Here is a 14,911-nt window from a genome sequence, read left to right as displayed (position 1 = left end):
CATATTGCTCATAAAAAGATTTAATGAAGATTGACAAATGCCTTCATTAGTCAACTGATATGGTGAGAAAAACACAGGCTAATCTTATATTCTTTTTGTTATGGACCAGACCAAAACCTCCTCAAAATATATTAAGAAGATAGCCTATCCCCTAACTTTTTCTTATTTTAAAGGTAAGTGTAAGGCGCTGTATACCAGATGCAACTCAATTGGTCAAACTACTCGATGTTAAGCAAAACACACGATATTTTTACTATATTTAAAATACAGACAAAATAAAAAGGAAAGAATTGGCTTAACTGTAACTGTCAAAATCCCGAACAAAATAATAAATATATTAACTACTACTAATTAATTGTTCTGACATAGTAACATCCCATAAACTTGGCAAAGACAAATTCAGCAAAATAGATTTGACTCACATGCAATTCTAGCAGCAAGAAGAGAAACCCAACTTTTAGTTGCAAGAGACAGGGGAATAAGAACGTTCACATCCAACATCAACACCCCAGCAACTACTGAAAGCTGAAATTAAAAATCCTCATTCTGTGGGAGCCTGAACCCACCATTCAGGCTGCTTGTATTGTTCCAATTTTTTAAAAAAGCCCCAAGCATTTATTCTGCCGGCTTTGGGCAAACTACTCTGCACCTTAAAAAAACATAATATTTGATTTGTTTTAATGTAGTCACATTTGTCCAAGTACAGTGAAAAGTTTTGCTTTGGAAGTAGTGTAGACAGTAAGATCACAGCAAATAAGGTCATACAGATCATAGGGTGCTTAGTCAGAGCAAGGTATATAAGGGTTACAGTTGCTCAGGAGGTGCACAAAAGCAAGATCAACATAAGCAAGAAGTTAAAGACGTCCATTCAGCAGTCTAATAACAGCAGGGAAGAAGCTGTTCTTGAATCTGTTGGTGCATATGTTCAAGCTTCTGTGTCTTCTGCCTGACAGATGAGGTTGAAAGAGAGCATTACCAGGGTGGGAGGGGCGTTTGATGATATTGGCATCATTTCTGCAGCAATGAGAAGTGTAAATGGAATCATAGAGATGTATAGCATGGAAACAGACCCTTCTGTCCAACTCGCCTGTGACGACCAGATGTCCTAAATTAATCTAGTCCCATTTGCCAGCAGTTGGCCCATATCCTTCAAACCCTTCCTATTCACGTGTGCATCCGGATGCCTTATAAATGTTGTAATTGTACCAGTCTCCACCACTTCCTTTGGCAGCTCATTCCATACATGCACCACCCTTTGCATGATAATTTTGCCCCTTGAGTCCATTTAAATCTTTCCCCTCTCACCTTAAACCTATGCCCAGTAATGCTGGACCCCCAAACCAGGGACAAGACTTTGAGAAAGTGGCTAAACAAATGAAATGGCTGGTGACCATGTGGATATTGTTAAACCAAACAAAATTGGTAGTAGAGCTGGTGAGGTATTTACATCACTATCAGAGGATGTATTTGGGAAGGATGATGAACTAAAAATCTCATCTAAAATGCATGTAAGGTAGTACCAGAAGCCTACAGACAAAGTTTTAGGAATCTAAGGAAGGAACCTGGTCAAACATATGTAGGGTTTTAGGTTAGAGTGGTGCTGGAAAAGCACAGCAGGTCAGGCAGCATCCAAGGAGCAGGAAAATCAATGTTTCGGGCAGGGTGCCTGCAGAGTGGAGAGATGAATGAGAGGGGGGTGGGGTTGGGGAGAAAGTAGCAAAGAGTACAATAGGTGAATGGGGGTGGGTGGGGATGGAGATGATAGGTCAGAGAGGAGGGTGGGGGAAGGTAGCAAAGAGTACAATGGATGAGCAAATCTGTTTCAGGACATGGTTGAAGAGCTTCAGGGCAGAGGAGATGACCTGGGGGTTGCAATGAGAGAGAGATTCACTGAAATTTTTCTCCTCTGCCCTGAAGCTCTTCAACCATGTCCTGAAACAGACTCGCTCACCCATTGTACTCTTTGTTACATTCCCCCACCCTCCTCTCTGACCTATCACCTACATCCCCACCCCCATTCACCTATTGTACTCTATGCTACTTTCTCCCCACCCCACCTCCTCTCATTTATCTCCACTCTGCAGGCACCCTGCCTCTATTCCTGATGAAGGGCTTTTGCCCGAAACGTCGATTTTCCTGCTCCCCGGATGCGGCCTGACCTGCTGTGCTTTTCCAGCACCACTCGGATCTAGACTCTGGTTTCCAGCATCTGCAGTCCTTGTTTTTACCTATATGTAGGGTTTTACCCTATCTGCTTTCTGCTCTTCCATATAAGTTCTCACTACTTCAGCAAATGAATTTTTGAACCTTTCCAAAATAATTGTTTCTCTAAGAGTATCATATGCTTGATCTATTTTCAAAGTCCTTATCTATCTATCAAAATTACTTTGATCATATGTTTGACCAGGTATCTTCCTTAGATTCCTAAAGTCCGTAGGCTTCTGGGACTATTTCACATGCATTTTAGATGAGATTTTTAGTTCATCATCCTTCCCAAATATATCCTCTGATAGTAATGTAAATACCTCACCAGTTCTACCTGTCAATTTTGTTTGGATCAACAATACCCACATGGTCACCAGCCATTTCATTTGTTTAGCCACTTTCTCAAATTATTGTTTTACATTCTTGTCTTTGAACTTAGGCAATGCTCGGACATATTTAAATAGATCCCCACCAGGCCGTTGGCTACAATGGAATTGCTCTCCAACACTGTCCTCATCACTACTACTAACTTTCATCTCTACCTTGGTCATTTTAAGTTGACATTGTGTTTTCAGTTCCAGCCTCAGAAATTTAAAAACAATCACTTTCTCCCTTTCTTCTGGTGGGTCATCCTTTCCATTCAGGCTGCTACTATTGTTCCATCTTTAAAAAAGCCCCAAAGTCTCATAAGCGGTTTACTCTATTGGCCTTGAGCAGACTGCTTAGGACCTCTGTCTCAACTTTTCTTCATAAAAAAAATCAGGACAAAATGTACCTCTTAAAGTCATGCTTTTGTCACAATTCTTCTTTATCAATGAAGTCTGCAACAATCCATAGTTGTTGATATGCTGAGCTGCTAGAAAATTAGAGTTCACGGTACAGATGGCAGGTCTGGTAGTGTCAGTGATTGCTTCAGCTTATTTACAAAATTACAGTTACATCGATCAGTTTTGATTTTATATTTAATAAGAAAGTAATATTCAGAAATAGTACAAAAATGTAATTACACTGGCAGAAAACTAAACAAAATATTGACATGCCTTCAATCCTAAATATTTAAACATCTTCTTTGTCTATAAATGAAATATTATATAGCTAATCACTGATAATCAAATATAATTACGATTAGAGATATTAATCTACTAGTGAACATGCAGTGCAATGAACTATACACCAACCATTGCCTTAACACTATATCACAGATATTAAAATATCAAAAATATACAAGTTTTATATTTACAAGGAACTTGTAGTTAATTACAAATGTAATAAATAATGCATTAGCAAGCACATTAAAGCAACTATAATCATGAGAAATATAGAATGAGTATATTTAATGTACACATTGTCAAAGCAAGAATATCATATGTCATCTGTGAAAGTGACATTTCTTTGTTTTTTTGTGACCTGAGTGGGTGCATTCATTACTCTGGTAACAAATCATCTCCAAGTTCTTCATCTGCAAATTCATCTTCTTCAACCCGTCTACGAGCTGCAGTTCTGGGTCGTTCTATTTGTGGTCCAAGTGGATCCACATATGAAGCATCTATAGAGACAGTTATGGCAAATCACTGAATATATTCAAAAAGAGATCGACACATTTTAAATATCAAAGGTATCAAGGTATATGAGGAGAAAGTGGGAACATGTCATTGAGACAGAGGATCGGCAGTGATTGTGGTGTTTGGTGGAGCAGGCTCAAAGGGCTGAATAACCTACACTTGCCCCTGGTTTCTATGTTTCTACCTGAAAGATAGTGAGCACCCTGTTTTGAAGGGACGGGCCACAGCTACCATTGTTCTCAGCCAGCATTAGGTGTATGGGGAAAAGGCAGGGAATGCCACCAATCTTCATGTGGACGTTCTATGCAATGAGTGATTTCATGCTTTTGATTCACAAATCAGAATTTTGGTTGTGGGCTAATAAGGCAATAAAAGTCAAGGTTCATTTAGAAACAGGTTTCTATCTGCTACTACAGAAGTGGAAGCCAAAAACTTGAATAATACGCACTAGTAAACCACAGATGCATTCCAAGTCATTGCAAAGGTCTAGACAACTCCACTAACTGGTAAATTCTGGGGCAAAGAATTCTAAAGATGCACAATCTGCTTCGAGAAAGAAAATTATTCTCAACTCTATCCTAAAAGGGCAACCCCTAATTTTAAAATAGCACGCTCTACTTCTGGCCTTGTCCACAGGAAGGAACATAATTCCCACATCCACTTTGTCAAGAAAGTTCAGATCAGTCAGAGCAACAGCAGGAGCAGAGCAGACTGAATGTGGGAGAAAACAGTGGCAGGAGCTTCCAGTTAACTATCTGAAGAGTGAGGTCCAGATCAAGGTCAGTCAAAGTGGTGGCGGGAGCAGAGGAGAATGGAGCAGAATCCAGAAATGAGGCTCTGGAGGTGGCATCACTGTTAAAAAGATGATGTAGGATTAGGTTGCTCAGGAACCAGGTCCAGAAACTGAGTGAGTGCCCCTGGAAAGGGATAAAAGTATCAAGCACTCATTTAAATGGTTTGTCATTTGTTAGAAATAGAGAACGAAAGTGAGAAATCTGATTTTGGTGAGTTGTGGTTAAGATTGTATAATTAGTTTATTGTCTGTAGTTGACATGGACAACTTGACATGGTAGAATGTTCCTCCTGTGATATATGGGAAATCAGGACAGTGTAGACTCATGGAGGAAGTGAGGACTGCAGATGCTGGAGATCAGAGCTGAAAAATGTGTTGCTGGAAAAGTGCAGCAGGTCAGGCAGCATCGAATCGATGTTTCGGACATAAGAAGGGCTCGAAACGTCAATTCTCCTGCTCCTTGGATGCTGCCTGACCTGCTGCGCTTTTCCAACAACACATTTTTCAGTGTAGATTCATGGTAGGCTGATACAGAAGGTTAAGTCACATGGCATCCATGGTGAGATGGCAAACTGGATACAAAATTGACTTGGGCATAGAAGATAGAGGACAGTTGTGGAGGGTTACTTTTCCTACTGGAAGTCTGTGAATAGTGATGTTCTTTTAGAATCAGTGTTTGTTTGTAATATTTACAAATGATTTGGATGAAAATGTAGGTACAATGATTAGTAAATTTGCAGACAACACAAAACTTAGTGAATAGTGAGAAAAATTATCCAAGGATACAGCAGGATATTGACCAGATGGAAAATTGCACACAGAAATGGTAGATGGAGTTTAAAACAGACAAGTGTGAGATGATGTATTACGAGAGTTCAAATGCAAAAGGAAAATATACCGTACATAGAAGGAACATTAGAAGCAGTGATATACAGATAATGCGATGTATATTCCTGAAAGTAGATAAGGTGGTAAAGAAGGCATGTGGCATGTGTGCCTGATCAGTTGGGGCCCGAAGTATAGAAGTTGGCAAGTCATGTTGCAACTGTATAAAACTTTAGTTAGGACACATTTGGAGGACTCTGTGCAGTTCTGGTCACCACACGATAGGAAGGATGTGGAGGTCCAATAAAAGTTTACCAGAATGCTACTTGGATTGAAGTGTATTAGCTATAAAGAGAAATTGGGCAAACTTGGATTATTTTGATTAAAGCAGAGGCTGAGGGGGCGACCAGATAGAAGTATATAAAATTATGAAAGGCATTGATGAGGTGGATAGCCTAAGTCTTTTTTCCATCATGGAAATTTCTAACACTAGGGAGCCACAGGGTTAAGATCAAAAGGGAAATGTTTAAAGGGATGTACAAGGAAAGCTTTTCTTTTTACACAGAACATGGCAGGTGCTTAGAATGCGCTACCAGGGTAGATGCTAGAAGCAGTGTTTAAGAGACCTTTAGACAGACACATGAACATGGCAGGGATAGAGGGTTAAGGACCATATGTAGGCAGATGGGATTAATTTTGAGTGACATTGCAATCAGCACAGGCACTTTTTTTAATACACTTCAATTAAGTCACCCCTCAGTCTTTTAACTCAATTGATTATAAGCCCAGTCTGTTCAATCTTTCCTCATAAAATAATCCACTCATTCCAGGTATAAATCCATTAAACTACTGGCTGCAAGTCATTTACATCCTTCCATAATTAAGGAGACCAAAACTGCATACAGACGTGTGTCACCAATGCTCTGTAAGCTATCTCTCATTGCTTAATGTACCACAGCCTGATCACTCACCCAACAGCACTTTCTGATACTCAAGATCAGAAGACACAGAATTTATAGCAAAAGATTACAGTGTCATTCAACTGAAATGATATATTGAACAAACCTAGATTGCTGTTAAGTCTTTCATCTTTTAGAATGGTTTGCAGGTTACAGATCATTAATATGTAAATTCCAGAACTTCGAGATAACTTAAGGTTTTCTAAAAAAAAGTGACATCTCAGTTTAGACAATGCATTAAAGGAGTGAAGTTAGAGTCGATCTGTAGTCCAATCTTGAGTCAGAATGGTTCTATTTTCAAAGTTGGAATTTATAAAACGTTACATGGATTGACTACGTGCAGATTGTATGCTTTTTGAGCAAAATAGAATGTGTTTGCAAATGTAATTCTGAAAATGCAAGTTCACCCCATAGATGTGTGTGTGTGTATGGAGTACATGAGAGAGAGAGTGAGAGTGTGTGCACATGTGAGAGAGAGAGAGAGAGAGAGAGAGAGAGAGTGAGTGAGAGAGAGAGAGTGTGTGTGTGTGTGTGTGTGTGTGTGTGTGAGAGAGAGTCAGAATATAAGCCTACGAGAGGATGAGAGTGTGGGGGAGTGTATGTACGTGTGTTTGTGTGTGTGTGAGAGAGAGAGAGAGAGAGCATATGTGTGTAGAGACACTGTGTAGTGTAGTGGGGGTCTCCTGTAGCGTGACATGAATCCAAGGTCCCGGTTGAGGCCATCCTCATGGGTACCAAACTTGGCTATCAGCCTCTGCTCAGCCACTCTGTGTTGTTGTGTATCCCGAAGTCCACCTTGGAGGATGGTCATTCAAAGATCCAAGGTCAAATGTCTCTGACTGGTGAAGTGTTCCCAACTGGGAGGGAACATCCCTGTCTCCGAACCGAAATCTGCAACCCATTCTAAAAGATGAAAGACTTAACAGCAATCTAGGTTTGTTCAATATGTTGTTTCAGTTGCATGACACTGTAACATTTTGCTATAAATTCTGTGTCTTATGGTCTGCTCCACAGCTACCTGGTGAAAGAGCAGCATTCTGAAACCTAGTACTTCCAAATAAACCTGTTGGACTATAAGCTGGTGTTGTGTGATTTTTAACAACATACTGCATAAAGACAGTATACACTAAATGAATTAGGCTTTTATTTTTGTATTTTTCATGTCTCACCAGATAAAGTTGCTGTGTGAAGGCTTTTTGCTATTGCCTTATCAAGTGTTATATATCACAGACAGTGTGGCATAAATGTACTGAAAAGGAATGGTGTACCCATGATGCAGGTGGGCAAATTCCTTTTAACTAAGGGTTCATTATGCAGCCTTCCTTACTTCATCTGATTGAGTGTTGTGCATGAGATCATCCCTTGGTTTCTCCTCCTACTTCTCCTCATTTGAAAGTAATCTTTTGAATCCCTGGAGGTAACAACTAGGTTCCTAACCATGGGGTTATAAGGAAGCAGCATACAACAACAAACATGAACAGACATCCCGAACAATACAAACAGCAATATCCCAGTTTTAGGAACCCCCTGATTTCCTCCATAATGTAGAATGTGACTCCACTGAAAGGAATATAACATGCATGGCATTCCTTTTAGCCCATACCATGGAAAACGTAAAGTCGCCATAGTCTCAGAGGACCATAGTGCTGCTCTCTCATTAGAAGACGACAACTGATGATGAGTTTCACCTGAGGTTCACCACGCTTCAGGCAAGGTTTAGAAGGAACTACCTTCATGATAACCTCAGAAGGTATGGGTATTGATACTATTGGCATCACCTGCATCACAAAACTGCCATCCAGATGAGTTTCCATAACATGTGGGGGAGGAGAGGGGAAGGATGAGATGAGCTCCCAAACAGCCATTTTGCTATAGTTCTGTCAAAAGTAGCAATCATAAACAAATTTCCATAGAATCATTACAGTGTGGAACCAGGCCATCGGTCCATTTCAGTCCACACTGACCCTTCGAAAAGCATTCCTCCCAGGTCCATCCCCCTGCCCTATTCCTGCACCCTATACTTCCCATGGCTAATCCACCCAACCTGCACATCCCTGGACACTATGGGCAATTTAGTATGCCAATCCATCCAACCTGCATATCTTTGGACTGAGGGAGGAAACTGGAGGAAACCGACACAGACACGAGGAGTGTGTTCAAACTCCACACACACAGTCACCCAAGGATGGAATCGAACGACTGGGCCATCATGGCACCCTAAATTTTCTGGCCACATAATGTCACAGAGTGCAGAAAAATCTTACAAGATGTATTAGAAGTCTTACAAGCAAAGTAGCAGCACATTTCAATTCTAATAGATAAGTGGTTTATCAAGTGCGATACTGTTCCACAAGGACCCTTCAAGTAGTTCAGGGGCTTGTCCAAAATGCACGATACTGACATGTGATGCTATGGTTGAAACTATAGTGCGAGAACTGGCCAGTGCCCTCTGCCACCACTTGCATGATGTCACAACAAGACTGGCTCCCGTGTGCACAGCACAAGTTGTCACGTCACTTACACTTCAGTATTACATTCTCTCAGAAGATTATTGTGATTATTTTATAATACATACTAAAATGTTGCAAGTCAACGCGCTCTCTTTCAACATTCAATTTAAAAATAATGCCAAATAATTTATTACATATAAAACAGAAATAGGAAAATATTTAGAATTTTCACAATTTGCCATTAGGTAGCAAGCAAAATAGGTGCACAGGATAGGCAGAATGATTCATGGGTTTATTGTTCCATGTAAATGCTCAGCAGATGAAAATGTTGAGATCCACTATAACATTATATGGTTATATATCACAGCTTGTTTTAGGGATATAAGATACATAACGAGACTTTGATGGTAAAAAAATCCTTTAATTAATATCATGAAACATTTGCTATTTTCACATGTTTGGAAAATAGAACTATATATTTGCTTTGCCCAAGGAACACCGTACAATGCAGTTCACTTTTTCACATCATCAGTATACACTAAGAAAGACCCCAAACTCAACATAAGAAGAAGAGCCATGTACTTGCCTATATCTTTGTTGTTGCTTGCTTCATAAGGATCATTAACACCAGGCAATGACTTCAACTTTGCACTCATCCGTTCTCCTTTAGCACTGGTAACATAGCTACTTTGACCATTTTCTGAAATAATGCAAGATAGGCTGAGATGCAAATATGCTCAGAAAAATAGGAATTTGAATCTTTGCATCAATTCTAAGTAGGTGCATCAAAGAACTGGAGGGGGGGTAGAAATTTGTTTCAAGTAGATTGTTCAGAGTGATATTCCACTATTAGAACTATCTGACATTCAGTTCCCATGCAGAAAATGAAACTGAATATCAAGCATTACATATGGCAAGCAGCGAATCCAAAAATGTACATTTTGTGCAACTACTGAAGAATTTCTATCCCTCAGAGTAACATTATAGAAAAAAATGTAACAAATTATGGAGTTCACAAGAGTTGTTTTGAGGTTAGCGTAGCTAACATGTCTACTTATTCCAAATATTTTTCAAATACTATTTTCTCTTTGCCTAGATATTGTACTTTCAGAATCAGGGCTGATCAAAGAAAAGATAAGAGGTCAAACAAGTAAATTAGATCCAATTCATCATTTAAAAAGTTATCAATATAGCTGGTAAAACTCTGATAAACTTGGAACTGTTAGAATTAATAAAGTTCCAAATTATGATGTATTTGAAGGCAGGTTATAACAAGCAAACTCAAGCACCAATCTATTTTCAATCTTTGGTAGATTATACAAGAAAGAAAGCCAGTTTTAGTTAAGTTCTTGCACCATGTTTTATGAATGTAAAGCAATGATCAAGTTTACTTAAAGAAGTAGAAATTTCTAAAAACACATTCTGAAAGATGGGTTTAAATGCAATCAATCAGCACTGAAGTTATCAAAGTCCTCTGTGTTGATTTAGAAAGTTTGTGTGTGAAATACTACCCAAAGTTTTCTTACTATCTCACTTTAATTGATAATTTATGAATAATAATCATAATAATTTATGAATTAATTGGCAGAATCTTTCAGAAAGGTTTCAAGCAGTGGAAGTAGTAAGGTATTGTTTGCTGCTGTTTATTTTATTTCTTTGCTGCTTTGTTGTTGTTTTCAGATCTGAATCGATGATGAAAGTGTAAATAGCTCTCACCATAAAGTATGCAATATTTATGTAATGTCATCTAACAGAAAATACTGTCGTATGTTCTCCCATATTCTGTCTCTTCTAAAAACTGCCTATTATCATTTGTCAGGTAAAAGTTAAAGAAGAAAACGAAGGGTTGAATTTTCCCGTTTTTTAGCAAACAGCTTTCTTTAGTGACACTCAATGTTGATAGCCTGCCATGCCAATGTAGACATTTTTCATGCAATCATCTGCTCTTCAGCTTATTAATTATGCAATCAGTGTCAATGGCACTAGTACTCATGTGGCAGGAGTAGTAGGAGTGCTTGCTGCTTCCATGACTTTGCGACTTTCATGCTACATTTAAACCCCTGCTCTACAGCACTTCAGAGACCAGGAAGCACTTTTCAGTGTGCTGTTGGCGGCCAGCTTGTAATTTAGGAACTGATCAGCCAACCTACTAAAAACCAATGCAAATCTGGAAGGCTGACAGCTTCCAAGTAAACACAAACTGAACAATCACTAAGAAAGTAATCCAAGAGGAATAAGATGCATATGTGTAGATGCATGCGAGTCACGTGTGTCCTTGCAGTCAAATCAACCTGACAGAAGTATACAATTCTGGAATATCATGAGCCCCAAACAGAAGTCCTGAAGGGTTGAAGTGTATGTGTTGGTCAGAAAGCACCCATGATGATGTGAGACATGTGGTTTTTACAATGTCCACTTGTGTGAAGTAAGGGTGGAAAAAAACAGTGTCCATACAGCATGCAGGGAAATGGGGGAGCTGGACAAAGGTCTGGAAAAACAAGCGGTGAGCGGTTGCCACTAGTTAAAAGATAGTTGTTCTGTCTTGCATGGAATTGGCATCTCTCGTTTCTGAGGGCAGGACAGGACAGTGGGGAGCTGCATAGTAATGAGACAAGATTAGCTATTGGTGAGATGCAAATCCATCTAAATATAATAGTTGTACCTCATCAGAAGAAGCGCTTATGCCCGAAACATGGATTCTCCTGCTTCTTTGATGCTGCCTGACCTGCTGCGCTTTTCCAGCAACACATTTTTAAGCTACCTCATCAGAGGGTCAGAATTTGTTATTTAAATCTTAAGGGGAAAATCAGAATGCCTTTTCTTGACATCAGCAGGGTGACTAAATGGGTAACCCCTCTTCCCCTGAAATCCTCCCCCAAGCTGGTTGGGAAACAGCATTATTTGCCCATGTAAGGGCCTCAACTGGCAAAAGTGCGGTTAAGTTAGCAAAGGTCTTGCTTGTCCCACTGTTCATTCATGGGATGTGGCATGGGCATTACTGCCCTTGAGAGTTGATGGTGAATCGCCTTCTTGAAACACTGCAGTCCATGTGATGTGGCCACCTGACAGTGCTGTGAGTGAGTGAAAGAGCAGTGATGTAGCTCATAGTTGGTCTGCATATTAGAGGGCCACTTGAAGGAGGTGGTGTTCCATGCATCTGCTGTCCTTGACCTAATAGGTTTAGAAGGTGTTGTCTAAGGAGTCTTGGCGAGTTGCAACAGTGCATCTTGTATATTGTAAACGCTGCTGCTTTCTTGTGTCAGTGATGGACAGAGTTGGATGGTGAGCCAATCAGGTGGATTGCTGTGTCCTAGATTGTCCTGTTCTGCTCTTGAGTGCAGTTGGAGCTGCACTCATCTATGCCGTATTTAAACATCCTACTGTTGTTAGAATACTGAATGGACTCTCAAACCCTTAACATTCGCCTGTACCTGTGTTTTTGTTTTTGCCGCTGTTTACCTATTATTTACTTATCCATGCTACTTAACTCTGTGATCTGCCTGTATTGCTCGCAAGACAAAGCTTTTCACTGTGCCTTAGTACATGTGACAATAATTCAATTCAATTCACTCCTGATTTGTGCCTTGTAGATGGTGAACATCCAGAGGAGGTAATTAACTCACCACAGAACATCGTAGCTTCTCACCTGCTCTGGTAGCCAGAGTACTTATAAGGCTGGTCCAGTTCAATTTCTGATCAATGGTACACCTTATGATGTTGATCTTGGGGAAATTCAATGATTTTAATGCCACTGAATGTTAAGGAGATTTGGTTGAATCCTTCTTATTGGAAAAGGTCTTTGCCTGGTACTGGTGTGGTATGAGTGTTACTTGTCACTCTTCATCCTGTGACTGAATGCTACCTAGGTTCTGCTGCATTTCTGCATGAACTACTTCAATATCTGAGGAGTTGAAAATAGTGCTAAACATTGTGGAATCATCTGCATCATCTCCACCGCTGAGCTTATGATGGAGAGAAGCCACTAACAGAAGTGCCAGAGGAGCTCCTGCATGATGTCCCATGACTGAGATGAATGACCTCCAACAATCCAAACATCCTTTGTGTTAGGTAAGATTCTAACCAGTAGGGAATTTTCTCTTTGGTCTTCTCTTAAGGACTTCAATTCTGCTCAAGCTCTTTGCTTTCACATGCAGTAAAATGCTACCTTAAATGTCTAGGACAGTCATTCCCCCTCGAATTCAGTTTTTTTGTCCATATTTGGACCAAGGCGGTAATGAGTTCAGGATGTAAGGAGACATAGTGGGACCCAAGTCGAATGTCAGTGAGCAAGTGTCTGCTGAGTAATTGCACCTTGACAGTAAAGTCAATGAAACCTGACTTCAACGATATCCAAGAAATGTGATACAAGCAAATCTGCTGGCATGGTAAATGTCTGAACAAAAGATTCAATTTATATGTGAACTTAAGCAAAGTCTTGGAGTATCCCAATGTATTTAATGGTCACTAACTGTCATTTCTGAAGTGTGATTGCTGATATCAACTGGCCTCATTCCCCTGCTCTGAGTACTGAGTTTGGATTGGTCCTCAGTTTAAAATATTACTTGACAGTAGCTTCAACACTGCAGCACACCATCAAGTACCATGCTCAAGTATCAGCCAAATGTTTGAAGGGGACTTAAAATTATAACCTTTTGATTCAGAGGTGAGAGCCAAGGCAAGCAACTTTGGTTAAAAATAGGATTTTCTAGGCACAATAGCACACTGTTCACAGACCAAGAACCTGGGGCAGACTGGAATTCTGTACTTGCATTATTTAACTATCATGAATAGAATGCTTATTTCAAAAATATCACATCCAGGACAAGGGAAGAAATTTAAATTTAAGGAGGCACAAGTATTAATTTTGTGAGTTTTGAAAATTGCCACGTTTATTTTTTTTATTCAAAGTTTGATTACTTGATCTATATTTTTAACTCAACATGAAGCCAGTTGACTTCATTCCATTCAATATCAGGATTGGGTGGAAAAGTAATTTTGAGAATTGTAGGAGAGAGCATTTAGTAACATTCAGACCATAAATGAGAAGGAGCAAGCGCAGTGGAACTGCATACATGCAATTTGCTCAAGAACTCAAGTAATTGCTCAGAAATGGAGTTTGGACCGTAATGAGTGTGCAAAAATGTGGGTTTGTAGTTCAAGCAGCTATTTGCGAGTGTGATAAATATCTTGTGAAGTTTGAAACACTTACAAATAAATCCACAATTCCACATGACCAACAGACTGAGCAGTTCAATGAACATATTTAGTCATGTTTATGAAATAGGTTATTTTTTAATTTTGGTATTAAACTTGATTTAAAAACTTTTAAAAGTTTTAGTTAATGACACAAAATTGTTTAACAAACAACTTCAATGATTTGATTATGTCACAAGGAGACAACGTTGAAAGGCGATTTTAGAAATCTTGGTTAAGATTTTTCCTTAATGAGATGTTAGCATATTAGTTTACAATTATTAGTGTGTGACAAATTTGCAATTATAAAAGTGTGACATACGAAGTATGGGTAACATTGCTGAAAGTAGAAGTAATTGCGACATTTTTTGTAACACATAGATTGACATTAGACCACTGCAGTGAAAAACATCCACAGCAAAGGCAGATGTGTCACAAATATGACCTTCATGATTGTTCAGAAATAGACTCTGACAAACTTTACCAGAGTACAAGTAGTAAAGTTACAGATTATCAACACTAATGAATGCACCACAAACCCTAGTTACCTAGTTTGTCAAAAGACCATTTGGCTGATTGTTCCATATACTATTAATGTTTACAGAATTAAATTCATGATCCATATTTCAATAGCTACCCATTTCCAAAATGTACATTCTTGGTGCTATATTTGATCACAAGATGAGCTTTTGACCACAAGTTTGCATTATCATGAAGACTACCTGTTTCTATCTTTATAATATTGCCTGATTGTGCCTGTTTCTGCTCATCAGCTACTGAAATCTTCAATTGTGCCCTTATCACCTTCAAACGTGACTGTTTCAACACAGTGCTGACTGGTCTCTTACAACTTCCTCCATAAACTTGAAGTTATTCAAAACTTTGCCACCCACATCATAAGATGCACCAAATCCCGTTCAACAA

General features: G+C 39.3%; 1 protein-coding gene across 2 annotated transcripts in view; it reads right to left on the bottom strand.

Moving 5' to 3' along the window:
* Positions 1-3,392: 3,392 nt before the first annotated feature.
* The window catches only part of ift88 (intraflagellar transport 88 homolog), a 122,112-nt gene continuing 110,593 nt past the window's right edge, over positions 3,393-14,911 (bottom strand). For both annotated transcript variants that reach the window (XM_060826712.1, XM_060826713.1), the window contains 2 exons: positions 9,381-9,494; positions 3,393-3,751 (listed from right to left, as the gene is read on the bottom strand). In XM_060826712.1, coding sequence (XP_060682695.1) covers positions 3,630-3,751; positions 9,381-9,494 — 236 coding nt within the window. In that variant the 3' untranslated portion in view covers positions 3,393-3,629. The remainder of the gene's footprint in view (positions 3,752-9,380; positions 9,495-14,911) is intronic.

Source organism: Hemiscyllium ocellatum, chromosome 6 (assembly GCF_020745735.1).
Source record: "Hemiscyllium ocellatum isolate sHemOce1 chromosome 6, sHemOce1.pat.X.cur, whole genome shotgun sequence".
Lineage (NCBI taxonomy): Eukaryota > Metazoa > Chordata > Chondrichthyes > Orectolobiformes > Hemiscylliidae > Hemiscyllium > Hemiscyllium ocellatum.
Note: the sequence above shows the minus strand (reverse complement) of the source record. Positions and strands in the feature narration are given on the sequence as shown.